We start from the raw sequence: 27560 nt of genomic DNA, 5'->3' as shown, positions 1-27560 counted from the left end.
CAAGGTCTCCTTTCCTGCAGATTTTAGCCCCAGTCATGATTAAATCCATCTGCTTGATTAAGGTAGGAACTAATCTCTGCAGGAAAGCTGATCTTGAGAATCAGATGTAGCCTTTGAAAGAATACTGCCCTAGTGACCGCTTTTGTACCTTTTTCCCTGTAGGTGACCAATCCTGTTCTTGAAGATCTATCCTTCCTGCTGAGTTTGGTGCCAACCCTTCTTTAACAAACCTTTCTGCAATAATTTAATGTTCCTGAAGATTTTAATTAGGTGGTTTAGACACTTAGAGATTAGGGTTGGAGCTAAACATTGCAGGAAGGCAGATCTCCAGAAGTAGAACTGAGCTTCTCTGCTGTACAATTAAATCAACATTGGGGGGAACTAAGCTTGTAAGTCAGAGGTATGCAATATTAGGTGTGTATTTGGTGCACTCACTCTTGGAATAAAAATGTGCTATATAATCTGTCACTGGAGACAGTACCCTTTAAAAAGCTACCTTAATGAAATAAAAAAATATTCCCTTGGGGATGAATGAAGTAAAAAAGAGTACATTTTGAAATTGTGTCACCCCAACTTTTGTAACTTTTTTCCCCATGATGCAACAGAAAATCTAATAAACTTGGTTTAAATACAGGGTGTCCACGGGGTCTTAAAATGTATTAAAAGTTGATAAATCCATTTAGAGAAATTGAAGGCCCTTAAAAAGTATATATAAACAGTCTTAAATGCTAGTTGTATGCTAAAGATTGCCTGAATTTAATCTGCCAATGGTATGCTGGGTAGTTTATAAAATCCTGCTAGATTTCACATCACACTGCTTATTATTCTTGTTATTCCTGCTGTGCTAGCTGAATTCACACTTTCATTCAGTAAATAAATAGTGTTTTAGTTCAGGATTAGTTTCTTAAAATCAGTATTTAGTTAATATATTGTGAGTTACAACACAGGGTCATTTTGAAAAAGTACCCCAGTATACATTTCTGGAGAGCGTGAATCACGTGGACTGCTTTTCCGCTGTTACTAGTTTGCCCAGTAGCTCGACTTGAAAACTTGAAACAGAGAAGAGTTCATGGTGACAACAGGGTTCGAGACCAGCGCAGAACGGTTCCAGAAAACAGATAACATAAAAACAAAAGGTAAAAAATAATGTAACACCTAGTTTGTTAAAGGGGTTAAAGACAATAAAGACGATAGACTTTCGTATAAATAACCTTTATTAATTACGCAAAAAGGGATATCAAACAATTAACTATGGCCCAGTTTACACTGTCAGGTCTTGATACCCTATCCCGATTTGTTGACTATATCTGATATGTTTGCCTGTCTGTTTACACGTTGTTTTAATTGTGACCCATATCCAATTCATGCGTTTACACTTGCCATACAATTTACAATGTCGCACATGCATAAAGGCAGGTTCTAGCATTTGTGCCACACTAGCCATGATGGAAGAAATTGTCTTGCTTTTAGCCCTGCGAAATATGCGAAGTGTAGTATAAGCAGTGAATGGTTTAGTCCAGATTTACCCCCATGCAGTTTATGTAATGGTATGGCCCTGATGTGCGTTTGTAGTTGAAGATGTAGCCTTTGCCTGTATGCGCACTGGTGTTGGAGAGAATAAAGATATTCTTTGTGTAGCCCGCAGTGCGTGTATTAATAGCGACAAAAAACAAAAGTTACAACACTAAGTTTGCCCAACTTTAAAATAATTTTGAGGGGGAGGTGGGGAAGGGCCGTCATCGCAGCTTGCGCTCATGGTTTTTATGCTTTATGATGTCCTCCACCATTCAAAGAAATTTACTTAAAATACTTTGAGAGAGATCTCAGGTCTGGTGGGAGCAAATTGTGGCGACTAACCACTTTCCTTCTCTGTGTTTCCTCTGATGTTGTTTACCGCGTCGGCATCTCCACACACGCTCTTATTTCTGTCATTGAACCACTGAGAAGCACCACATTGTCGCAAGTTTAGTGATGTACAATACGGAATGCCTCAATATATCCGATCTGCCTGTTTACATGACAGTCGCATTGTCACATATCCAATCTGTATATGATTTATTTCCAGAGGCCTGAAACCGATCTCTGAATATCCGAATGCATGCGTTTTTATTTGTTTACACGGTCATAGAACAGATCCGATCTGTTTCACATATGAGCAAAAAAATCGGAATTGAGTCACATTTATCTGGCAGTGTAAACGGGGCCTAAGAAAACCACTTTGGTATCAGGTGAGCAGACTAATCCACAAGGATTTTTTATCAGGTGCAAGCGTGCAATACTCTCAAGGCAATTTGGCTCGTACCCCACTCTTAAATAATGTGCAGAAATGCAATACATTAATCCTCAACATTCCTTATATAGTGACTCAAAACAATGACATAAGCCAACTCCTGGACACAGCTACAATAACTGTTACCCAACATTAGCACCTGCAGGTATCCTTGACTGCACATCCTCAAAGAAAATTGACGCTGCCCAACTTTTCCTAATTTGTCTGCATTGTCTGCTCAGTATTGTCTGCTTGGCGTGCACGCCATGCTTCCTCCTCACAACTGCCGCTCCATTCATAAAGACAGCGTATGACCAGAATTTACCGGATTTCCCCTATCTTGCACCATTATTGTAAATACTACAAAATTTACAATAAAATAAACAAGTAAATAACAGGGTGAGAATGTGGTAAGATCTGAAAACGTGGTAAAAATCAGACGGCCGCAAAGGCTTTTTTTTTCTGGAAAACACTGTTGGTTGGGTTTAAGGAAGATCAGGGTGATCAGGTCAGTTGGTGCTTTTGAAAAACCTTATTAGTTAGGTTTAGTGAAGGGGGTGGGTGGGGGTATCAGTCGGTCAGTCGACAGCGGCCTCTGGTGGATTTATGCAAGATCAACAGCTGCGAATGGCACAAAGCGAGAGAAATTTGAGATCTCAAAAGTGCACAGCGACCTCTAGTGGATTTGCAAAAAACAAAAACTGTGAAATAACTTACCTTCTGGCATATATTTGGCGCTCTCCAGAAATGTGTACAGGGGTGTGTATCAATAATGAGCCTGTGTTGGTAAGTTAAAATATCGCCAATGTTAGAGGTTGAAACCCAAAGTGGCGACAAGGTATTAAAATGTGCAGAAAGAGCCTTAAAGAAGGTCTTAAAAGATATTGAATTTCATTTTTTGATTCCTGTATACACCCTGAAATATTCCTAATGATCCTAATTATGTTGTTCTAGTGCTTTAAATTAGGGTTTGAGCTAAACCGTGCAGGATGCTATACAGTACACTGTCAGGAACAAAAATGACAAAGGGGGTACAAAACCTAAAACTGTACCAGTTTAAAAGGTCAACAATAGTTCCTCATAATTTTATACCCAAAATCAACTAACAACCAAGTGATGGCCTTCGTACCTAAAAAAATACAGTTTTGTGAAGGGGTTCCAACAAAAATGCCCAGTTTTGATCTTGGAGATCTACCTTCTTAGAGAGATTGGTGACAAAACGGGCTGAACCCGGTTTATCTATTTATACTACAGTAAGCTCTAAAAATATGTTCTCTTTTTGTGTTGAAAAATGTACATACTTTTGAGTGTGTAACAAAAGAGTGCAACCTTTGGGTCATACTTTCTTTCTAATTAATGATCGGTTCTGTTGCTTAGTTACATCCCCTGTCGATCATCTTGTCACATTCTCTACAATTACTTTAGAATAAATGTCCTACTATGTTGGAGATGAAGTGGCATTTGAATCTGTCATTTGCAGATCTTTCATGCAGAGAAATCTCCTTGATGTGAAATCAGTTTGCTTGCATAAGTATATTTTCATAAGTTAATGACTGAATGTGGCTTTAGATAAGTTCCTAATGTTGTTGCAGATGAAATATGACATAGATAAAATTACATTTATATAGTTTATTAGGTTACATGCTAATTAACTCTTGTGGACTGTTCAAATTGACTACCCTTTTGTTATGATGGTGGCTGTTTTTGCCCCATTAACTTTTATTATAACCACATTTTTTTAATTGCAAAGCCATGACATTAAATAATCATGCATTCTTGATTGTTGGTGGTTTTCCCTGTTGGGCAGAGGTAAAACTTTTCATTTTTACTGTTGATCATCAGATGGCAGCATTAACCCTTTAGATAAGACACAGCAAAAACGTTACTGGCATACAGCAAAAATAAATACACTTACTATGTTTACTGTGTTCTGAGAGGCTTATTTTTTATTTTCTCAAAAATATCAAGGTAAGTGCACAAAAGTCTCTCTCACATATTCACACAATCATGTCAATAGGGCAAACACGGTCGAGAACATAACGAAAGGGTAGTAAGTTTGCAAAGACTGCATTGTTGAGTTGTTGAATATTTTTAAAGCATTTTCCCAAGATTAGATTGGTCAACAAAAGTTGTTCCATTTGCTGAAACAAAGAGAAAGTTGTTGCCAAATTATAACTCAAAATCACCCCAAAGTTGATGAAAACCTCCTGAACAGCATATAAGAGTTAATAATCATTCATACTCCTTTACCTAAGCCTTTCCATTCAACCTTTCCAATCTTTTTTGTTTTTGACTTTAACCCAGTTTGTAGCACACAATGTGTTTGGGGGAATATTAGCTGTTAGAGTATGCACAGAGCTCTACTTTAAATTACTAATGGAAAAAAGCATCTGTGTAGCAGTGGAGCAATCATTTGTGCTTACTACGATTTAGGACACAATTTTATTTATTTATTTTTTCAATACTTTTTAGGATGGATGGTATGTAAGTTAGAACGGAGCAGCAGTTCAGTTCCTGAAGATCTTATTTAAGAAATTCAGGAGCTTTAAATTAGGGTTGGAACTAAACTTTGTAGGAAGGTAAAGTATCTACAGCACCAGAATGAGCACCAAAATATCTGGTGTACAATGAAACCCACACTGGGGTGAACAGTCTAAGAAGAGTACATGTAGCTACAAAATTAAGGCCAAAAAGCTGTCACTTGGGCAGTACCATTTCAAAAAGTCACTAATATGTACCTTCAAAGTTCAACAATGCTCTTTTTAGGTGGCCCAAATGGCTTTCCGGAAACAGCTTTGCATATCTTTGCTGGCTTTTTTTAACAATTTATCATTTATTTATTTATTTTTATAATTATTATTATTATTATTATTATTTTAGCTTGTTTCTAGAATATTTGTCATCAGCACAAGTACCTGCCATGCCTACTTATGTCACCTGATTTACACCATAACTAATGATTCAGCATAAGTTTCCAGCTTCTACTAAAACTTGAACAAAAGTTTTAGTACTTTGCAGCACTTGTCTGTGGATGTTTTGCAAAAGTAGCAAGAAAAACAATGAGGGCTGCTCTCTGAAGGCAATTTATTTGGGGAGAAGCAGCTATGAGACACATTTCACTATAATAAATGTGACCAGGTGCATGCAATGATGCAAATTACATGTCGTCAATAGCGGCTCACTTTTGCAGTCTAGTAACAGAAACAAATTGAACCCTGATCATAAATGGACCTGGGCCAAAACATTAGAGCGATAGCAAAAGTTTCACTGTAGCTTAAGAAACAAATTTGCATATGGGTCATTGACAAATAAGCATTAAAACACAAAATTGAAGAAAAAAATGGTCATATTTATTTAGTTTAAATTCTGACATTTGAGAAAGAATAAGGGGTCACTAACTTTATTGTTTGTTTGTACTTTGGGCTACGGATTGACAGTAAAATTGAAGAAAAACGACTCCTAATAATATACCAATTGTGAGAAACGTGTCTTCATTTTTTGACATTCCTCATAAAGAAACTACACTACATGAACAGTGCTAATTATTTTATTTGAATTTTTTTTTCTCCCTGACTTGATTTACTTCGATATTGTCAATGAAAAGGGTGTCACACAAAAGGACAACAAAACTTATGTTTACAAAAAAGCTAAATTTATGAACAATTCTTAGATATACTGTAACAGGTGCACCTCATGGGCTTCACAGAGGGCTTCAGTCACATGATCTGGGGTCCTTCAACTAATTAAAGGTTTCTGTACAATTGCTGTATAGCCTATTATTAGCACATTATATACCAGATGGTATGATTTTCACCAAAAAAAAAAAAAAAATTATCAAGATCCTATGTTTTTTTTTAAATACATGCAGCAGCCACTTTATAAGGTAAAGTCCAACTGCTCGTTAATGCAAATTTCTAATCAAGCAACTCAAGTGCATTTAGGCATGTAGACATGGTCAAGACCATCTGCTGCAGTTTAAACCGGGTATCAGAATAGGGAAGAAAGGTGATTCAAGTGACTTAGAACGTGGCATGGTTGTTGGAGCCAGATGGGCTGGTCTTATTATTTCAGAAACTGCTGATCTACTGGAATTTTCATACACAACCACAATTCTCAAAATAATTTTCAGAATAAGTGGCAGATCTGTGGCTGCAAATGCCTTTTTGATGCCAGAGGAGAATGGCCAGACTGGTTCCAGCTGAAAGAAAGGCAGTCGTAAATCAAATAACCACTCGTTACAACCGAGGTATGCAGAAGAGCATCTCTGAATGCATAAGTCAAACCTTAAGTTGGTTGGGCTACAGCAGCAGAAGACCACACCAGGTAAGCAGAAAACTGAGGCTACAATTCACACAGGCTCACCAAAATTGGACGATAGAAGATTGGAAAAACTTTACCTGGTCTGATGAGTCTCAATTTCTGCTGTGACATTCGGATGGTTGGGTCAGAGTTTGACGTCAACAACATAAAAGCATGGATCCATCCTGCCTTGTATATCAAGGGTTCAGGCTGGTAGTTGTGGTGTAATGGTGTGGGGGATATTTTTTGGCACACTTTGGGCCTATTAATCCAGATTGATCATTTTGTCAACATCACAGCCTACCCGAGTATTGTAGCTGAACAAGTCCGTCCCTTTGACAGTGACATCCTCTGATGGCCATTTCCAGCAGGAAAACGTGCCATGTCATAAAGCGTGAATCATCTCAGACTGGTTTCTTGAACATGACATTGAGTTCACTGTACTCAAATGGCCTCCACAGTCACCATATTTCAATCCAATAGAGCCCTTTTGGGATGTGGTGGAACGGGAGATTTGCATCATGGACGTGCAGCCAACAAATCTGCAGCAACAGCGTGATGCTATCATGTCAATATGGACCAAAATCTCAGGAATATTTCCAGTAACTTTGTTGAATCTATGCCACGAAGGATTTAGGCAGTTCTAAAGGCAAAAGTGGGTCCAACCTGGCACTAGTAAGGTGTACATAATAAAGTGGCTGGTGAGTGTATATAGATTAATTAAAGAGCCCATATTATGGGTTTTTGAAAATTCCCCTCCATGTAGTGTGTAACACAGCTCTAAGTGAAGTGAAGTATCCAGCTAAGGCTTAAATATGTAAGAATACAGTGTTTAAAACTGTTGATTCATCTATAAAAGAGTCGAATCATAGTGCTTCAAACGAGTCGCCTTGATACCGACTCATTAGGTGTTTCGCCATGACGTACGAACGAAACAAAGTTTTTCACGTGCACGCGCAAACCCGGGAGATTTCAAACCTGAGGCCCCGCCCTCTGACGCAGTAACCCAGACACACACACACACACACACCCACAAACACACGCACACCCACAAACACACGCACACAAACATGCCGGTCGATTGAAGTCACACTGCAGATGGATATATTGAGTCTCTACCCAAAGATGAAACATCAGCATTATAACCAAGCAGTTGGAAACTTCTGGAAGCTACATGCTACAAAGAATACTTCATCTGAGTTTGTTAAAGGAAGGATCAGTAAAGAGTAACTGTCAGGATGGGTTTCTTCCTACATTTCTCAAGTGTAAGTACGTGCGGTTAAAGTTGTTGCCTCGTTTACTCTTGCTTGCAAATGTATTTAGTTGTGATTTGTTACTTGTAACCGCGTGTACTGTATCAGGTTAACTGGATATATTATCTTATCGCGTGCAAAGTCACGTTAAAAACGCGACGCGTGCTGTTTGTTTATGGAGCTCCGTGCTAGAGTTCTGCTCCCGCGATTTATTCGGAAATGTATTCCCGCGCCGCAGAAATCTGGCGCGGGGAGAGAGAGAGAGAGAGAGAGAGCGAGAGAGAGAGCGAACGAACGAACGAGCTTTGTGTACTTTGTGCTGTGTGTGTGTTTTTATACAGACAGCTTGGCTGTCTGGACTGTATACTGGGTGATATTTGGTTGTGTTCTCCGCTCTAGCGGGACCGGGCGCGGCGGGCAGAAAACGGAGCGGGTTCTCAGGCTAAAACCTGGCGGGTGCGGGCTGAAGCGGGAGCGTTGTCATCCGGAGGTGTGTGTGTGTTTTTGTGTGTGTGTGGTATGGCGAGTACACGACTGTCTCCTTCGTTCGGTTATCCGTGGCACTATCCACTCGCCATAGTGTGGCAGCTAAAGTCCACGCCTACACTATCGAGCGTGTATGAACTGTGATTACTTTTTAAATTGCTGATTAGCTATTGGCCATTTCCCTCTCTGACTGAAGGCAGTCGACCAATCGCGACAGACTGTCATCGGCCCAATCAGCGCAGATTAGCTTCGCGCTAAGGAGGGGTTTGGGAACAAATGAATCACTGGACGATTCATACAGGAGTCGCTGGGATAATTAGATAAAAATAAATGCAGATTATAAGACCATGAAAGTGTTTTTTGACCTTGCATGCATATTAGACTGTTGTTGGAGACCCTTACAACCAAGATATGACCTTATTTCATGTATAATATGGGCTCTTTAAATGTTTGTGGTTTCGAACAAATCTCAAGAATTGTGTTTTTTCAGCTCATTTTAAATAAATACTTTGAACAAGCAGCAACACTGTGAGTATGTCTAAGAGGTTTATGGAAGACAAATATTTAACAATTTAGGGCATTTTAAATGATGACAAGACTAATTGTATGCATTTTTGTCATGTGTGACAGTGAAAATGCAACATCAAGTAGCGACCCATATATAAATACATGATGTCAAAAGCTGGACAGAACTGTGAAAGAGATTTGGTGGTAAAGAGAGCTACAGAAGAATTTACGACATCAACAAATGTACAAGTCAAAGATAGCAGTAAGAAAAAAAGAGAACAAGAGCTTTGCCTTGGCTGCTAGTCATTAAGGCAGTATTTTTCCAAGAGCGGTTGTGAAGATGTTGCACTTTTGTGTTCTGGGACAAAAGAAATCAATGTGTTTAAACGGTACCCTATCAGACCATGGAGTTCCAGAGTGCAGCACCTCCACTTTTCCCGCTTTCAGCTGACGACTTCTACACTCACTCACACGCTGAAAAAGCAGTCATTTTCCCTCCCTGCTGAACAAAGACACAGCTCCGAGAGCATCGCAACTATATCCTCTGCAATCAATGTTCTAGCCCACTTATGTAACCCACACACAAGAAGAAGATTGACAGAGCTTTTCATATCTGCCTTAGCTGAGGGCCCGTAAAGTAACACAAAGTGATTGCGTGAAAATGCAACAAACATTTCATCATCAGAAGGGTGAAAGTGTCTTTGCGGTGATGCGCGCTAGTCAGTTGAAGCGTTCGTCAGATGCAATGAGTCTAATAGCACGTTCTATGAATAAGGTGCACTTTGATGTCCCATTAGAGGCACAAATCCAATACCAATTTTTTTATTTTTATTTTTTTGATGAAAAGAAAATACAGTGCAAAATGCTAAAGTCCTTGATCAGACATTGACAGGGGGTTGCTTGGTGTTTTCCAAAAGTCAAATAAATTTTATTAAACTATTAGAATTTTCATGTGTTTTCCATAACCAACAGAAGTTAAAAGTAGTATTTTATAGTTATAAATTAAAACCACAACATGCAAATGAAAAGCCATCAGCCTTTTAATCATTTGTTTTATAGGATTGGTGTGTTTACGTTAGATTGACAACACATCTGCAGCTGATTGATTTTATAGCACCAGGTTAAATTTGACAAATTATTGGCAATCGAATACATAAAAAAATAAATACAGGCCACAACTGACGGATGATCTCTGAGTGGCGGTCTTCAAAATTAAACAAAGAATAGACTTGTGCTGAAAATATTGTGCCCACCAGTCTCAGGTGAGGTTAATATTAATATTAAGGTCTGAATTTTTCAGTTTTTACGTGTAGAAAGTAAACTGTTGTAGATGTTTCTTTTTCCTTTGTGTTTCTCTTTTCATGCATCACAACAATGATTAATATACAGGTTATTTATTGCAATAACACAACTTTAAGTTTGCAATCTCTGAGTTTTACAGTGTAAAAGTAAATCAGGGGAAACGAAAGTAACACTGTTATTTATGCCCCACTGCTAATAGACAAACCTTATTTTTCAGTTCCACATTAGAGTTCTCAGTGTTTTGATTCATACATTTTTTAGAAGGAATGCATATAGTATTGCCAATAATAATAAAAAAATATATAAAAATTGTTTAAAAATGTTAACAGTTTGCAGTTAGTAGCTGATTGTTTTTGAAACATATGATGGATCTGAAATTTAAAATGAAAATGACTAATATTTTTTGTCGAAATATGTTTGCTATTAACAAGGTCTAAGTCAGATATATTTCAAATAAACAAGATTAAGCCAGTAAATCTAGCAAATATTGTTGTGTTACTTTTGACACACCCGTGTGTTACTTTCTACCCTACTGGCAGGGTCAATAGTAACAATGTGCAATTTCTGTTTAAAATGAAATTATTTTGAAGCTGTTCTACATTTGTTCAAAATACCACCTACTATTGATAAACCACACTTATGAGTTTGTAATCATAGCATTTTTCTTTTAAAAACATTAGGCTCTATTTTGATGATCCATGCGCAAAGCGCAGGACACAAACGCATTCAGGGCGTGTCAAAATCCAATTTTGCTAAAATAAGGACGGAAAAGTCTGCTTTGCGTGGTGGCGCATGGTCTAAAAGGGTTAAGTTTTCTTAATGAGTTATAGGTGTGTTTTGAGTATAAACCAATCAGAGTCTCATCTCCCATTCCCTTTAAGAGCCAGTTGTGTCGCGTCATAGCGCAATTGCTATTTGCATGACAATTTTGTAAAGCTGCAGTCATACTGGGCTTTTCCTCCCATAGACTTCCATTCATACGCACGCGAATGCAACAGACCGGAAACACAGGATCATGCGTTAAGTTTCGCAGGTTGCTGCGGTACAAAGTTCAAGCTTGGTGAACTCTGACCTGCGAAATCGCATCACTTGACTGCGTGAAACCAATCTAGGATCAAAACATGACCTCTTTGGACAGAAATTTAAAACATGGAGCAATCGCTCACTTTTTTAATGCCTAATCTTGTTTAATACCACCCCTTTTCGCATCGCTGCACGACAGAATTTCACATGCTCAAACTCTAGTGTGACCGCAGCTTAAGTGGAAGAACTGAGCGTTTCACTAAGAAAACAGTTAAACAGAGCATCTACAGCGCGAGAATGAGAGATAAGGCCTCTCATTTTCTACTTTCGCTCTCGTGGATAGGGAAAACTTGTATGCACAGACATCAGTTATAAATAATTAATTTCGTTTGTTAAGCGCAAAGATTTGTTTCAAAACAATTTCTAAATTCAGTTCTAATTTTCAGCAAACTAATAAATAATCAATAATAATGAAGTGTGGTCAAAAAACTGAGTTATATCCAAATACACATGCTGTGCCCCATATTGTCTGAAACCTGATGGGCAAATCTAAACTTAAATATGGATATCATAAATAATACTGCTAATAATAATAAAATATTGATGTGATAATACTGCTAATAATAATAACATATTGATGTGATAACAACTGCTAATAATGATATATATATATATATATATATATATATATATATATATATATATATATATATATATTTATATCCTCAATATTTTAATTCTTTTTCATATGTAAAGATTTGCGTATTGCTCTACATCTTGTGTGTATTAAGCAGTGGCGCACAACTAACGCACTCTGCACTGGACAATAGATCGGCTTTGTTCTGGTCTATTGAAAAATCTATCATAATTTCTCAATAAAGCAACGCGCCTGCAATGCTCCTCAACACACCTTCCTTTTTAGACCAGAACGCCTATGCAAATGCATTTGATATTTAAACAGCGTGGTGCAAAATGTCAAAACGACTCTTGCGCCAAGCTGAAACTAGCAAACAACAATTGGTCGCGCCTTGCGCCACATTGCGCCTGGTGTATGATAAGACCGATTAAAAAAATGGTACTTTCATCCTCCTCTCCTTTCTCCTCTACTTCTAATAATTTACATTCATTTAATTGTTGGAAATCACCAAGCTGTTGCTGTTTTTTAATGTAACTACTATTTTTTTAATCTTCTGTAGTTTATTGATAAAATATGATCATTTTTAATAATGAAATGTATAACATTTTTGGAAGTCACCAATCTCATCAAATTGGATCAAATATGGAGAAACTCAACCGTTGGGTTAAAATGTGTAATTTAAAATGTGTAAATGTCCAGACTGTCCATATTTGACCCAACGCTGGATTATGGCAACCCAGCATTTTTTTGTGTGTTGGTAAACTGTTGTATATTTAAGTAGTAACATGTACAATTTAGGAACACTTTTAAGCAGCTAAGTTGGATTTGTTCATATATGACCTAAATTTGTACTCTAAAAAATGCTGGGTTGTAGGTACCCATATTATAATTAGCATCATCACTCCTCACTCCTCTCCACCAATCAGCTGGCGTGTGGCTTCAGTCACGTCATCAAGGTGAATGCTGCACACTGGTGGTGGATGAGGAGATTCCCCCAAAAATGTTTAAATCGCTTTGAGTGTCCAGAAAAGCGCTATATACAGTAAATGTAAGGAATTATTATTATTATTATTATTATTATTGGGGTTAAAATTGTCATTTAAAATTAATTGAAAAAATTAACCCAACATTAATATAGATTTGTCCATATTTGGCCCAACACTTGGCTTTGACAACCCAGCATTTCTTAGTGTGTTAATACTGAATTAATTTATATGGCAAAAATTGTTTTACTTTGCTGAGTGGATGATTTTTATTACTTGAAGATCTTATCACCATTTGTATCTTCTTAATTTTACATATAATTTTATTCCAATGTAATTTGCAAAAGTTCACATAAAAAGAAGGGAAAAGGAATTGAACAGTCAAAAAAGAAATTGAACATTTTCAGAAGGTTTAGGAACTCATTTTCACTGTCCATTTAAAGTCAAAGAAAGAAATGGCTTTTTAAAAAGTATATTTTCTATTTTGTGCCCTATTCCATTAAAAAAAAAAAAAAAAAAAACTTTCATCTGGTAAAATAATTTTTTTGGTAGCACAACACGGAGATTTGACAGATGGACATAGCATTTATGGGATACCATTATACTGGTACTGCATTTGGCTTTCTGTTTTGCAACTGATGTTCTCTTCTGTGTCTCGTTCTCTTTCCCTGTAGGAAGCATTATAACTCCTAACTACCTAGATAACTCTACATCCAATGTGGGGCCGTGGTGCTCCTGTGCGGCAAGTGGGAATTTCCGAGATCAGTGCAACCACTTCCTCAGCCATTTCCATGACAACAACTGCTTGAGTGAGTGAAAACTTTTCCCTTATGTCCTATATCATAAATAAATATGATCATTGCTAGAGATTCCTTTTTGTGCATGGAGAGGAAAAGAAGTGAAAGGGACCGAAATGACATGCAGTGGAATATTCTGTAGTCTATTTATTAATAATGTTTTTTAAAACCAACGCCTTGCTAAAAAAATCCATTGTTTATTACCATTTAAGCTATGCTTGCAAGCTGGAACCAACATAAGGCAACTTCTGCTTCAGAATGGCTTAAGAGGGTCAGTTTAACCATCAATATTCTCATCTGTATCCAGCTCATAAATCAATTCATCTCGGTAAACGCTGAATTTTTCATTAGAATAGCTTCACGTTTTCATGCATTGAAGATGTGCTTAAATTATAAGCATCTTCACCTTTATTGGACTGGTCTACTACGATATCATATTTTAAACTGTAGGTGATATGTAGCTGTGTGAACATAAACAACATCTCTGAATGTAATGAGCTGAAAGTTCAATGCAAAGGGAGACATTGGCTTTTACAGAGTTAGTTTAGTGAAGCCTACAGTGAACGAAGTTTGAGGACTACAAAAAATACATCTGGGCTAGTGAGCTCACAAACGTGAAAGGGTGTGGCCAGAGGTGCTGTAATGCTATAGCAGAGAAAGCTAAAATGCCGTCAAACGTTATTTCATGCAGAGCTTGTTCTGTTTCTGTATTTGGGATTTCAAAGGAAACAACACAAAGAGAGAAGTGCTTACAGTTTAATTTTATTTATGTTCCAGAGAATTATAAAAAATATATAGTTCTAGTATTTGACAAAGGACAGCTTTCAGAATCTCTCCCAGTTCAGTGCTGAATTCGGCTAAAACTTCTTAAAGAAGCTCCAACCATAGTAGCAGAAGCTGTGGATTGTGAGCCACAACCTGTAAGTATTTTTACTTGTTAAAATTAAAACAAGGATTTAAACAACGGGAATTGCTGTTTGGCACCATTAACAATTTAACTACAAATTCATATATATCCATCAAACCACTGTAAACACCTACAATCTTCAGCAGCGCTGCAGTGTCTCTCCAAGTGGATGCTTTCACTGCATTCTACATCTCGAATAACAAACTTTCAAAAGCCGTGAACATTTCATATTACCTACATTTATTCTGATTATACGTGAAAGACACTTGCCAGATGTTAATTTAGAGAGCATGGCGACTCCTAGAGGCAATTATGTTGAATTGCACACTACAAAGTATCTTTGAGACGTGCAATTGGCAGCTGTATGGGACGGGACTTTCTGCATGTCTAGTAGGTATAAAAGGTTTCCATACCATGCAGTTGACAAGTAAAACATTAAAACGCAATTTGCAGCGATCGCCGGTTTTCCCAATCTATCTGGAGCGAGTGACTACACGCACATTACTATAAAGGCCCCATCTGAAGACGAATTTACGTATGTGAATCCGTAACATTTCCATTCAATAAATGTGTAAATAATATGTGATGCTGAAATGCATTTAACATAGTACACACACTTATCAATTATTGAGTTCATCAGATTGAGTTCATCAGACCCTGGATTCGAACAGAGTTCTTGATCAAACGTTTCAAAACATGTTGCCATGCTCTTTACGAGCTTCGCCACTCATGTTGCTGTTTGCTGCTCTCTTTAGTGATCTCAATCTGTCAATCAAACAGTGATGGGTGGTAATTCCAACAAGGTGTGCTATTTTTTTGCCAAAAAAAAAAACACTACAAAATTTTACACCTTTACATCGGACCATTTCTTTTTAAATTCACTCACAGTGCGATGTTCAGACCTCACTGGGTTAACCATGTTAGCTAAACTCCCACTTTATTTGTTTTCTTTTGCTATTAATTCCGGAGGACAAACTTGCATTGTTGCACAGTTTTTCTACGGTTTCCGGACCTCTGAAAGACGCACCTTTAATTTACATTCTATTCAAAGTTTCTCTTTTTGCTTGCTTTTGCCATTGCTTTTTCATTTGGTTTTGCCAAAGTAGAGTTATTACCATATTTATTAGGGGGAGGAGGCAGGGAGGGGTTTTGCGTTCGTTTACATTAAGTCGGATGTACAAAGAGAATATGCGTAGGATTCCATGTACGCTGTATTTCATACATCTGAATTTTTTACTGCGTATGCACATTTACAGCTTTGTGCATATGCAATGTTTTTGTATGAATTCAACGCAAGTCTTGTATATGAAGCACCAAATGTGAGGTTTAGCTGTGTCCTCTGTGTCATTTTCTGTAAGATTCAGACTCAAATTGATATTGCTAACAGCTACTCTGACTGACAGTTTACACAACTCAAAAGTTTGTGCTTGTTGGGGCGTGATGCTTTTCCTGGTGACATGGAGCCATGAAGCATAAGCACACATTGCTTTGCATCTTATAAACAAAGCCAAGCCTTAGAAATACACTCTAAACCACCCCTTAAATCAGTTATTTACCAAAAGTGGCTGCATCCAAATTCATATATATATATATGAATATACATATATATATACATATACATATATCTGCAAACTTTCATTTTTTATGCAAGTGTAATCATTTAACTGCAATACTTAAATCAGTGAAAATCTTAACTATTTATTGGTGTTCAGATTGTTCATTATCTTGGCATTATCCTATGACTATACATTTGTTATTCAGTACTCTGTCTGGTCTCTGCAGCACTGCTGATCAACACAGCAGAGCATTTTGAACAATATTATAATTTTTCCCAAAATATACCCTGACAGTCTGCAGACTACTCCCTGTCTGAAAAATACTAAAGCTCACTGTCCTTAACACACATTAAGTCCACCCCATCTGTGAACTGCTTTAGAGCTGAATTTGAGGCAAAGCATATTCCATCATTCATCATATTCAAGAACTCACGTCCTGAAATGGCACAATGTCAAGGGAAAACCTTCTAGTGCACAGCATTGAATCAATTATGTATTCCGTTTAATTTGGTGGAAAAAAAGTATAGTGTTGTATATTTTATTAGAGCTGAGCAGTGTATTTTAAAGGCAATTCACCTTTAATGCAAAAACCCTTTATACAATGAAGATTGTGTTAACGTTGCTTTAAAATTAGACTAATAATTAAAGTCAGAAAACAAAATGTAATCGTGAAAAACAATATATCTTTATACCTTATATCAAGAATGGTTGCAGGATCTTCTTAGAATGCTAGAGTAATACTAGTACATCCAAAAACAATTAAGTTCAGATTCAGTTTAGTTCATTCATGTTCTAGAATAAACTGTGTTTTTGTTTTGCCGTGACTTGTATTCCATATGTGTGTTTCATATTGGGTACAGAAAACCATATATCAAGAGGTTAAACTGACAGGACTGCAGGAAATGAGGCACAGGCTCAAAAGTCAGTCTTTTTCATAGCTTCTGTTTTAGTTGCATACCCTGTAGATACCCTGTGGGCAGTGTTGGGTAAGTTACTCAAAGTAATTAATTACGAATTACTGATTACAACTGGGACACTGTAATCTGATTATGTTACTAATTACTTCATGTAAAAAGTAATCAGATTACTAATTACTTTACTTTGAAGTTACTTTTAAAACATATAAAACCTATAAAAATACAAAATAAACTGCAGCTCAGTAATTCATATTCACTGACAAAGATTACTATAGCTTGATCACAGCAGCTTGACATATTCAAAAGACTTGAAGAGTTTACATTCAGCATTTTTTTACAACAAAAGAGGACATGAAGAAAACTGTATACCTGTAAACACTAACATCTATAGTAAGCAAAAGCACTGCAGTGTTTGGGTGTTTGTTTGAGGTAATCAGTCTTCCGAAATGTGTATTTTCCATACAAAGCATGAAGCTGATCTGTCAGTTCTTGTTCCGCGACACACGATTTTCAACTAGTGCATCTGGAAAATGCACCTTCATTGGAAATAATAAACTTGCGTTCGCAAAAGACAAGCAACTGTATGTGAACGGTCCCACAAGCAGCTACAATTCTCTTCACATTCAAAAGAAACCTTTACTCCTGATCCTGCTCAAAAATTCAATGTATCCTGTTAGACTGAGTTGCGCCCGCCATGTTTTTGGGCATCAGTGTCCTCCTTGGTGATAAGTATTGTCATAGAATGCTTTCTGTTCAAGTGCTTAAACAAGTTGCTGTTTGAGTTAAAAGCAGTGGAAAGTTCTTTAGAGACTGGACATAGGCTGAATTTCAAAGAAATATTTTTGTTTTAAGACTCAATGAAATCAAAGTAATGTCTGTATTTCCAAGCAACCACTCTAATCAGCAACCATTTCAGCAATTTAAAAATTAATGCTTATTAATTGACATTGCAGCAGAAAACTGGATTTAAAATAAGCATTTTTAAATCTCAAAAACTTGAGACAGAAGTTTGTTAAAACAAAAAAAAAAATCATGTTTTGAAAGTACAAATTGGATTTGATTATTACTGACTCGTTGATTGACATTGCAGCAGAAAACTGGATTTAAAATAAGCATTTTTAAATCTAAAAAACTTGAGACAGAAGTTTGTTAAAACAAAAAAGAGAGGCCGTTGCAAAAGTGGAGACCCATATGGTTTTAATACAAAATTACAGAATATGTTTTTTCACCATTCATAGGGTTTACAATGATGTACACATTACAATCTTGAAATTAAATCATTTTAATAGATACAAAACTAAAATGAGGTAACAAAATAAATGTTTTTAATAACTGGAAAAGAAAATTTTAACCTATCGGTTTACAATATACTGATGCCCTGTTTTTCTAGACTTTATTGGTGATGATGGTCAGGAATGTTGGACCTCGGCATATAAGCAGAGGACACAAACCAGCCAGACAGTAATGAATTGAATGAAGTGTGAATTGTGGAGCGGCCTAAATCTGTTAAAAGCATCAGTATTTTTTTATTGTGTATTGTTTAAAAATAATCTTAAATGGTTATAAAAATCTTTATAATCATTCAAATAAATTATAAAAATAATTATTTTAAAAATCTTGAACCATATTAATAATATGACTTAGTTCTGGAAACTTCCTACTTCTGATTATCCATCTGACTTTACAGTGGGTTTCTTCTGACCGCCCCCTGTCATTTTAAAGAATATCACAAATGACGAACACATCAAGTATAAAAGCCACAGTGTGTGCACAGTCAGCAGAACTCCGCAATGTGACGCAACGCCAGGCAAAAGTATAAATCAGCCTTAAAGTTGTTATTATGGAACTTGTTACACCCAACTCTGGATGTGGGGAAAATTATTAGGAATCTGTAAGTACTCAAACTTCCTGTGTTAAAGTCCAGGGCTTAGTATTAAATAATAATAATAATAATTATTATTATAATTATAATAAAACTGCTAGTTATTGTGACAGATGGAGGTAGAGAAGGTACATGTGCATCACATTTTTGTACAAAACACTTCTGCATACACCCGTGTTTCCTCGCTCAATTTATCTGAAAGTTTCTTCACTCCGTATTCCTCTCCTTCTCATAGTGCAATTAAAGAAGCTTTAGGAAAGTTCCTGTTTCCACCTAAAACTGGCATGGCATTATAAATCATCCATTAATTTTTTTGAGCTGAAAACTCTTGGAAGCATTCTGGAGACACCTGAGGCTTACAGTACATCTTGTAAAATGGATATAATAGGCCCCATTTAAAGTAAGCAAAATGTTGACAAAGCATTGCAAAAACTTTATCCAGTTGACATCTTCCATAACACATTTGTCCCAAGTGTTCAAGTTGACAGGTCCAAACTTGAGTGTTTCTCATGAGGAGCAATTTTATATAGAAATTGGGCTCACCATTCTTCATGATTAATTCAGCTCTTCTATTAAAGTATGTACCCAAATCAGTCTTAAAAAATAATACACTTACAGTACTAAATGAAAATTCATACATGTACAATTCACACTTAATACAGATTTTAAACATTTAAGTAAATGTGAATTGTATTTGGAATTTACGGATTGAATATGCAGGTTTTTGAATCATGTTTTGAAAGTACAAATTGGATTTGATTATTACTGACTCGTGTTTTGAATTTACGGATTGGATTTTTGTGTATTTGAATCCTGTTTTGAATTTACAAATTGGATTTTGTTTGTTTTTTATTTGAGTTGTGTTTTAAACTCACAAATTTGATTTACATATTTATGAATCATGTTTTAAACTTATGAATTGGATTTGTGTATTTTTGAATCATGTTTTGAATTTATGGATTGGATTTGCGTATTTTTTAATTGTGTTTTAAACTTATGAATTTGATTTGCATATGCATAAATCATGTTTTGAATTTACGAATAGAGTGGAGGAACTATGTCATCACCTTGTAGGCCAATTGGCTGCTAGCATAAAACAGGTTCTCTCAATAAAATACCCATAGAATTTTCCCATAGTTTATTATTTGCAAACTTCGAAAAGTCTCTGTACATTACACTTACACATTTTGTCCAACCAGATAATCCTCACATGATAATATAACTTATCACTTTTGGATCTTAAATGCAAACACAAGAACTAAAAAGCTAACATTAGGCTATAAACGGACTACACTGACTTCAGGGGGGTTGCCTGTGACGTCAGCACCACTCTGCTACAGACAACGTTTTAAGCTTACTTTCAGAAATAAGGTACATGACAAATTTACTATCTCAGTTTAGTATATTATAATCCACGCTATATACGTACAAATAATATATTATTTTAGTAATATTACAGGTATTAAACATGCATTGTTATTATACATTTTAAATAGTTTTCCAGTGGGAAAAAACATTTATTTTACTTTACAGTTGTTGGAAGTTGTTTTATAAATGTGCCTAATATTATTATCATACGACATATTTGATAAGTGTTTTGCCCACATGCATACAGCCTGCTTACCTTAGTGAAAACCTAGCTATGGCAGTCAATTACAAATCCCATATTCTTTTTTATAGACGACTGAGATGAGGGATACGTCTATCAAATGCCTTCAAGTCCCATCATGGATAGAGAACAATATTTAATATTCTTTTTTTTGTCACAAACTACAGCGAAATCCAGTCTGTACAGTTACATATGTTATAAATTGAGGCAAGTGTAAAGGAGTTTAAGAAGGAGTGTAAATGTCGCAGCTATGACAAAGTTAAATGTGTTCAGATGAAGAAAGACACAACGAAAATCATTAGATGTATGTTAGTGTAAAAGGATTATGTTAAAATGTCAGTAAATATAAAAAAAAATTCAAATGTATTTACACATTTGCTTTACTAAGAGTAGGAAAGTAGGCTGTACTATGGTAAGCAGTAACTTCATAAAATAGCTTTAGTAAAATAAATGACAAATGAATCTGTCATGACGGTCTCTACCAGTGAAAGCATTATATACACATAATATGAATGCCTAATTAGAAAAAAATACTATAAATTGTAAAATACTTTAGAAAATCCAAATGCCTGACGCAAACTGTAAATTTAGAGCAGGCTGCATTCCAGACAGATCAGTTTGATGATGTATAAAGCCTCCGTCAACACCTGTATTCCCATTTGGCAACTTGATAATGACCGTCTTTTTAAAGAAGCGTAACCGATTCAAAAAAAAAAAATTTAAAAAGTGTGTGATGTAACTGATGTGTTTTATCTTGTAGAATAAAACCTCAAAGTATATTGAGTTTGTGGTAACCACGAAACTTATTTAGGTGATTTAACCAAAATCCCATTTAAAAAAAACTAATCGACTTTGGGACGAGTGAAACGGAACTGCTAAATTACCAACTCGCTTCCGGGTTTTTGCATATAAATTGACGTCATAGTTCCTTCACTCTATTGGATGCGTGTTTTTGAATCGAGTTTTTGAACTAACAAATTGGATTTGTGTATTTTTTAATCATATTTTAAATTTACGGATTAGATTTGTGTGTATTTTTGAATCATGTTTTAAACTTACAAATTCGATATGCTTACGTATGAATCATTTTTTGAGTTTACATACTGGATTTGTGTTTTTGAATCGTGTTATAAATTTACATTTTGGATTTGCGTGTTTCTTAAAATCATGTTTTGAACTTACCAATTCTATTTGCTTATGTATGAACCATGTTTTGAATTTACATATTGGATTTCTGTGTTTTTGAATCGTGTTTTGAACTTACAGATTAGATTTGGTTATTTTTGAATCGTGTTTTGACCTTACAAATTGGATTTTGTAAATGTGAATTTTTTGTGGATGTATGAATATTTTTTTGTAAATGTATTATTTTTGAGACTGATCTGGCTCCATAATAAAGTAGCTTCCATGGCCTTGTGAGAAAGCAAAGTGTTCATTGTTTCCAGGCCTCGTGATTCCCACCAGATGCAGTTTTTTTGTTCTATCTACCGTATCATCATTACAGAGTATTCAGTATCCTACTCTGATGCTCATGCGGACACAGGCACTCGGTGTACACTCATATGCTTCAATTGATAGAAAATAGACCCAGGTGATACAATACAAGAGTCTGCAGAGAGGTGCATTTGCATTCGCGTTCTTCACCGTCAGCACTATTACTGAGCAATCAGCAGAGCCGAGCGAGAACTCTCTTGATGTAACGTTATGAAGCTTATATGCGTGTCGGTAATGAGGCATTAACTGTCGTCGGGAGCGCAGGATCTCTTCAGCGGTGTGCTCGACTCATGGCCCACTGCATCTCTGAGCCACTAATAACAAACACACCATGTAAACACATTGGTTTCGCAGGTGGGGTGTTTGCTGCAGTTTGACCGCTGAGATCTCGCAGATTAGCTCTAGCTCTTGATCCATAAATGCTTTGGTGTGATCTCGCTCCTCAAGGGTATTTACGAAAACTGCAGCGTCCGGTTTCCAGCGTGCCTCCCCATTCTATGTGCGGGTCTTGGGGCAGTCCGGAGTGCTGGGTAGGTGTGTGTGTGTGCTGATTCAAGACTAAGCGCAGCCTCTGGTGTCTCGGTAATTGAGCGTAATTTGGCTCCCTGCAGTAAAACTAATGGAGCGGAGACAGCCGGAGAGTAGCAAACAGGACAGAAGTAGCACAGGATGGAGGGAAACAGCTGAAAGAGCTTTTTGAGAGTGAGTCCGTTGAGGCTAGTACTCACCTCAGCTGTTACTGAACTAGTTTTGCTGGCTACACCAGCCCCCCTAAACCATCAGTGCACCCATGGGAGCACGATGAAATACTGGACATCTATTACAAGAATTTCTTCATTCCGTTGGACTGTGAAAAGAGAGAGAGAGAGAGAGAGAGAGAGATGAAGTCAGTGGGCCAACAGCCAGCAGAATTTGAATTAGATGGAAGTGATTTAGTGATTCACTAATGTGGTAAAAACGTGACGATCGTGTGCTCTCGATGTTGTCCAGATTGAGTGATGAACGTTTTGATGAGAAATGTGCAGGAAGAGTTACGGCTCATTTCCTGTTTCTTGGTGAGGAAACGGTAGCTCTTAAGTGTGTGTGATGCTAATAATTTGATGTTAATTCATTTATGTATTGATTTGAGCAAGTAAAACAGTTTTGCACTTTGGTACCCACTCATGCTTGCGTTTACCTCGATTCTTAAGCAGTATGCAGTAGGTAATCATATTTGCTGCATAATTTAGTAGTTTCTCATAGGAATATTTCCTTTCTTTAAGTATGGCAGATAAAAATGATTTGCAATTTCACACTCAATTTCAGCTCATGTAAGAAAAACATCCATTTAATGTTATTCATTTTATATATATATAAAAAAGGTTGCTCTAAAATTAATTAACTTCACCAAGCAGGCGGGTCAAGGCTTAGGGTGAGGGGCTCTAAACCAAAAGCAGAGGACCGCTAGGAGACCTCAACAGACATCCAAGGGAGCTTAAATATGACCTTCATAGTTTACATTTAGGTTGAATTAATTTTAAAAAAGCGATTTTTAAACCTGATAAATGCAAACATTTAATCAGGAACATAAATGCATGTAAATGTGGTCAAGGGGATCTGCTACTGCCCAGAATCAGCCATTATAAATAATATGATTTAAGATGAGCTGAGACTGCTGATCTACTGGGATTTTCCCACTCAACTATCTAGGGTGAGGGTAACCAAGCTTAGCCCTGTCAGGCCGGTGTCTTGCAGATTTTAGCACCAACCCTTATTAAACACAACTGAACAACCTGATCAAGCTCTTACTAACTATGCTTGAAACTTTCAGGCAGATGTGTTGAGTAAAGTTGGATCTAAACTCTGCTTAACTTGATTCCTGGAGGGCCGCAGCTCTAAACCCTAATCAAACACAGCTGATCTAAATAATCAAACTGTTCCAGACTACCATACCACTTTTTGGGTACACTTTGCAAAGGATACCTAGCACGACAAAAGGGTTACAAAAGTAGATGCGCAACTGAATGCTATTGCTTTACAGAGATGTCACTCGCAGTAGCAGGAGAATGAAACAAAGGAACTGCCATTTTTAAAATCACAGCCGAGACATTACACCGTAATAATATATGCATATAATAAGCCATGATTGACCCGAGCTCAAGCAAACCTTGACTTCTTCTTGATGAACAGCCACAAAGCCAGGAAGAAAAATCTGCCATGTCCTGTCTAAAAGTGTGAGCGGTTTCACTTTCTCCAGAGAGCTCGCTGCACATATATATTTAAAATAACGAACTTCTTGATTAATAGCATGCGCGTGATTATTAAAGCACGTCTGACATCCGATCCTTTCAGCAAGGGACAAACACGAGAGTGAAACAGAGCAGCAAATGATTTTTTTCTGCAACATAAAACATGAACAAACTTCCATGTTTAACTATTATCATCAACTTTTGGACTATTATAGACTAACTCTGAATTACGAAATTACTGTCTAACAAGAGGTTAAATGTGCTACTGAAAATTAAAGATACAGATGAGAGGTTTGCACTGACTGAGCTATATTTAGTGTTGTTTTTGAACCCAAATAAGGACTATATGAATGCTGTGTGTAGTTTATCTGTAATTGGCAATATATCGGAGAGTGTAAGGGTCTGTATGTGTTCATATATGTTGCATTTATTTATTTCATAAAACTGCAGACATTACAAGAGGCTATTTCGCCCATATCATTGATCTGCAGTTTAAATCAAATCCTGTTCATATAAAGGTTAGGATTGAACATTAATGCACAAGTATTTGTGTGTATAAAGCATCTGTTTTGTGAGAAGTGCTTGTCATATGATAAGTGAGCATCCCATACGGCTTTACTGTGACATTTTCTTGAGTAAAAATTACATTGTCTGAAAGTTGTACAACCATTAGTATCCTTTTGGCAGTGGAAACGCAAGCCTGATAAAGGTGACCCATACCGTACTGTAGCACTCAGTGGAAATGGGCCACTAGAGACATTTAAGCAGGTGTGAGTTTGGTTGGAGATAAACTGTACAGAGCTGTGGCCTCCAGAAATTGAGTTCGAGACTATTGATTTAGATTGTTTAGGGCTATTGGTCCTAAAAAAGAAAATTATCAGTGAGTGGAAGTTTTGTGCCAGAGGTCAGAAGAATGGCCAGGCTGGTTCAAGCTAACAGAAAAACTACAATGATATACACACTATAGTTAAACACCTAACTATAGTTAAACACTAATTACAACAAAGATCTAAAGAAGAGCATCTCTAAATGCACAATACCTCCAACCTTGAAACAAATGTGTTACAGCAGCAGACTAAGCTGCCACTTCTACTTGCTAAGGGGACGTTCACATATTGTGTCTAAAAGCATATGGAAAGTAAAATAGTCCTTTCTTTCATCATTTTCAATGCACTTTGTTCTCCTTTGTTGTCTGTTAGGATGTCAAAGGATGACAAAACATTGCTGCAGCTCTGATACAAGTTTTATTTATGGAGAAATTTAAAAAGCACTGTAGTCTTTGGGTGCTCTATGTTTGTTGGGTAATTAGTCTACCACAATGTGTATCTAGACTGATTTCATGAGGCCACCATTTTAAAAGTGAGACTGCGCTGGGAAGAAATCCGGAAGTATCACCTGGGGTTACACAGGAACGGCATCTGCTATGGCGTATTGTTGTGTACCTAGCTGTATATCTTATCAGTAAAAAGAAAGTGATACAAATTTATTATTTCGATTCTTTGAGTGACCCGAAGGTTCATTCTGAATGTTTGTTTTAAAAATACAAAAGGGATATCAGACCTCATTTTCAGCTGAGTTAAGGGAAATGGCACTAGTTAGCTAAAGTTATCTATCCCAAACACATGTTTTAGATGCCATTTATCAAACTTAGGTTAATGAACGGATTTTTTTTTTTTTTTTTTTTTTTACAATATTAGACTTGTAACAATTCTGAATTTCGGTACTGAAAAAAGTAAAAAAAAAAAAAACTTCCATTTCCTGCTTACATTTAAGCACTGTTGACAGAAATGACAGTGACTGGCCATGAAGGTCATCAATCCACCACTCTTCACTGAGTGCAAACACACAAACAGAGACTCTGGAGCATTTTAAAGCCGCAAAGATCAGTCAAGTCAACAACGGATTGCTCATCTGTGTTTGCACATCAGTGAAGTGTTGAGCACTGATGAATACTATGGCAAATCAGCAGTGTTAAAGAATGCACTTAAATGTTAGCAGGGAATGGTCGTTTTTTTTTTTTTTTCAGTATTGTGACAACACTATTACAGACAACTTTTATTACGGGTGTGCTTCAAATATTTTACATAGGACTGCATTGTTTTATCAGTTACATAAGCTGAAGCAGGAAAGCCCTTACGGTTTTTACCTTGTGCCATAAAATGAAGTCCAGGATAACACATTTTTATTGTTCTTAAAGAGATTGTGTTTTTGATTGATGCCTAATATGCTTTTAATTGATTAAATTAAACTTAACTGAATGATATTAAAGTAATGTTTAGCCCACATCTGCATTTTAAAATCACTGCAACAGCTGGAGGTTTGTAGTCCACAGCATGTTGCAATGTTTACAATGCTGGTCCTCTGCTTCCGGGTTTCTTGCCACAGCAGCCTCGCTTTCGCTTTTTAAAATTGCAGCCATGTGAAATAAGCATATTCCATACAAAGTATGTAGCTGATCAGTCAGCTCAGGTCACATGACTCGCAGTCTAGTTGTGGCATTCTGAAAAGTTGAGATGTGTGTCGCTCCCTTTATGCATGCACAAGCTGCACACCTACATTAAAAATAACAAACTTGCACTTGCAAAAATGTGATATGTGAGCAACCCCTAAGGCTGCATTTACATTATTGTTTTTTAATTTCAAAATGGCATTTCAAAATGAAAACATTCCTCATCCTCACTGGTGTTTTTACTGCATTTCAGGACTCCATCCACACTACACAGCCCAAAATTAATGATACGTGATGACTGGTACTCACTGGGTATGTGCATATTGTGCTCATATTCGTACTTGCAGTCTGGTAATGTAATGGCCATATGAGAGTGGCTTGACTAATCAGGGAATATTACACAATGGTCCAGAATACCAGTCAGAGAGTAATTTTGAATATCTGCGTGTTTATTTTCAAAAGTCTGCATTTCATTGCATCTATACTAAAATGGACAAGCGTAAAGTAAAACATGGACTTGTTTTCGTAGGTCAAAGATGCCACAGTAGTGTGGACACCATGTGTAAACAAAACAAAATTTGTGCGTTTTAAAACTAAAGTGCACTAGTCTAAATGGCACCTAAAAACAGGAAAATGAGACTTGTACAACTGGACAATAGAAAACTGGAAATAAGTTTCATGGTCTGACGAATTTCAACTTTTGCAACAACTTTTGGATATCAGAGTAAGAATTTGGCGTAAAAAACATGAAAGCATGGATCTACACTGTCTTGTGTCAGTTCAGGCCCCTGCTGGTGGTGTAATAGTCATGTTATATATTTGCCTGGGACAAAATTGGGAGGGAGAGCAGATGGGGTGTAGCTTATGAAAGGGTCAGTAGTTCCGAAAGCCCTGATAGAGTCAGTGAGAAATCAGCACTTTAAAATATCCACTGCACCTTGATTACTTGGACATCCACAATT

General features: G+C 36.6%; 1 protein-coding gene across 3 annotated transcripts in view; it reads left to right on the top strand.

Annotated features, from left to right (window-relative positions):
• The window catches only part of gfra4a (GDNF family receptor alpha 4a), a 298064-nt gene that overhangs the window by 254229 nt on the left and 16275 nt on the right, over window positions 1–27560 (top strand). For all 3 annotated transcript variants that reach the window (XM_087277289.1, XM_087277290.1, NM_001123058.2), the window contains 1 exon segment: window positions 13434–13568. In XM_087277289.1, the coding sequence (XP_087133415.1) occupies window positions 13434–13568 (135 nt within the window).

Source organism: Danio rerio, chromosome 13, assembly GCF_052040795.2.
Source record: "Danio rerio strain M-AB ecotype USA chromosome 13, GRCz13ab, whole genome shotgun sequence".
Taxonomy (NCBI): Eukaryota; Metazoa; Chordata; class Actinopteri; order Cypriniformes; family Danionidae; genus Danio; species Danio rerio.
This window is presented reverse-complemented; position numbering and strand designations above follow the sequence as displayed.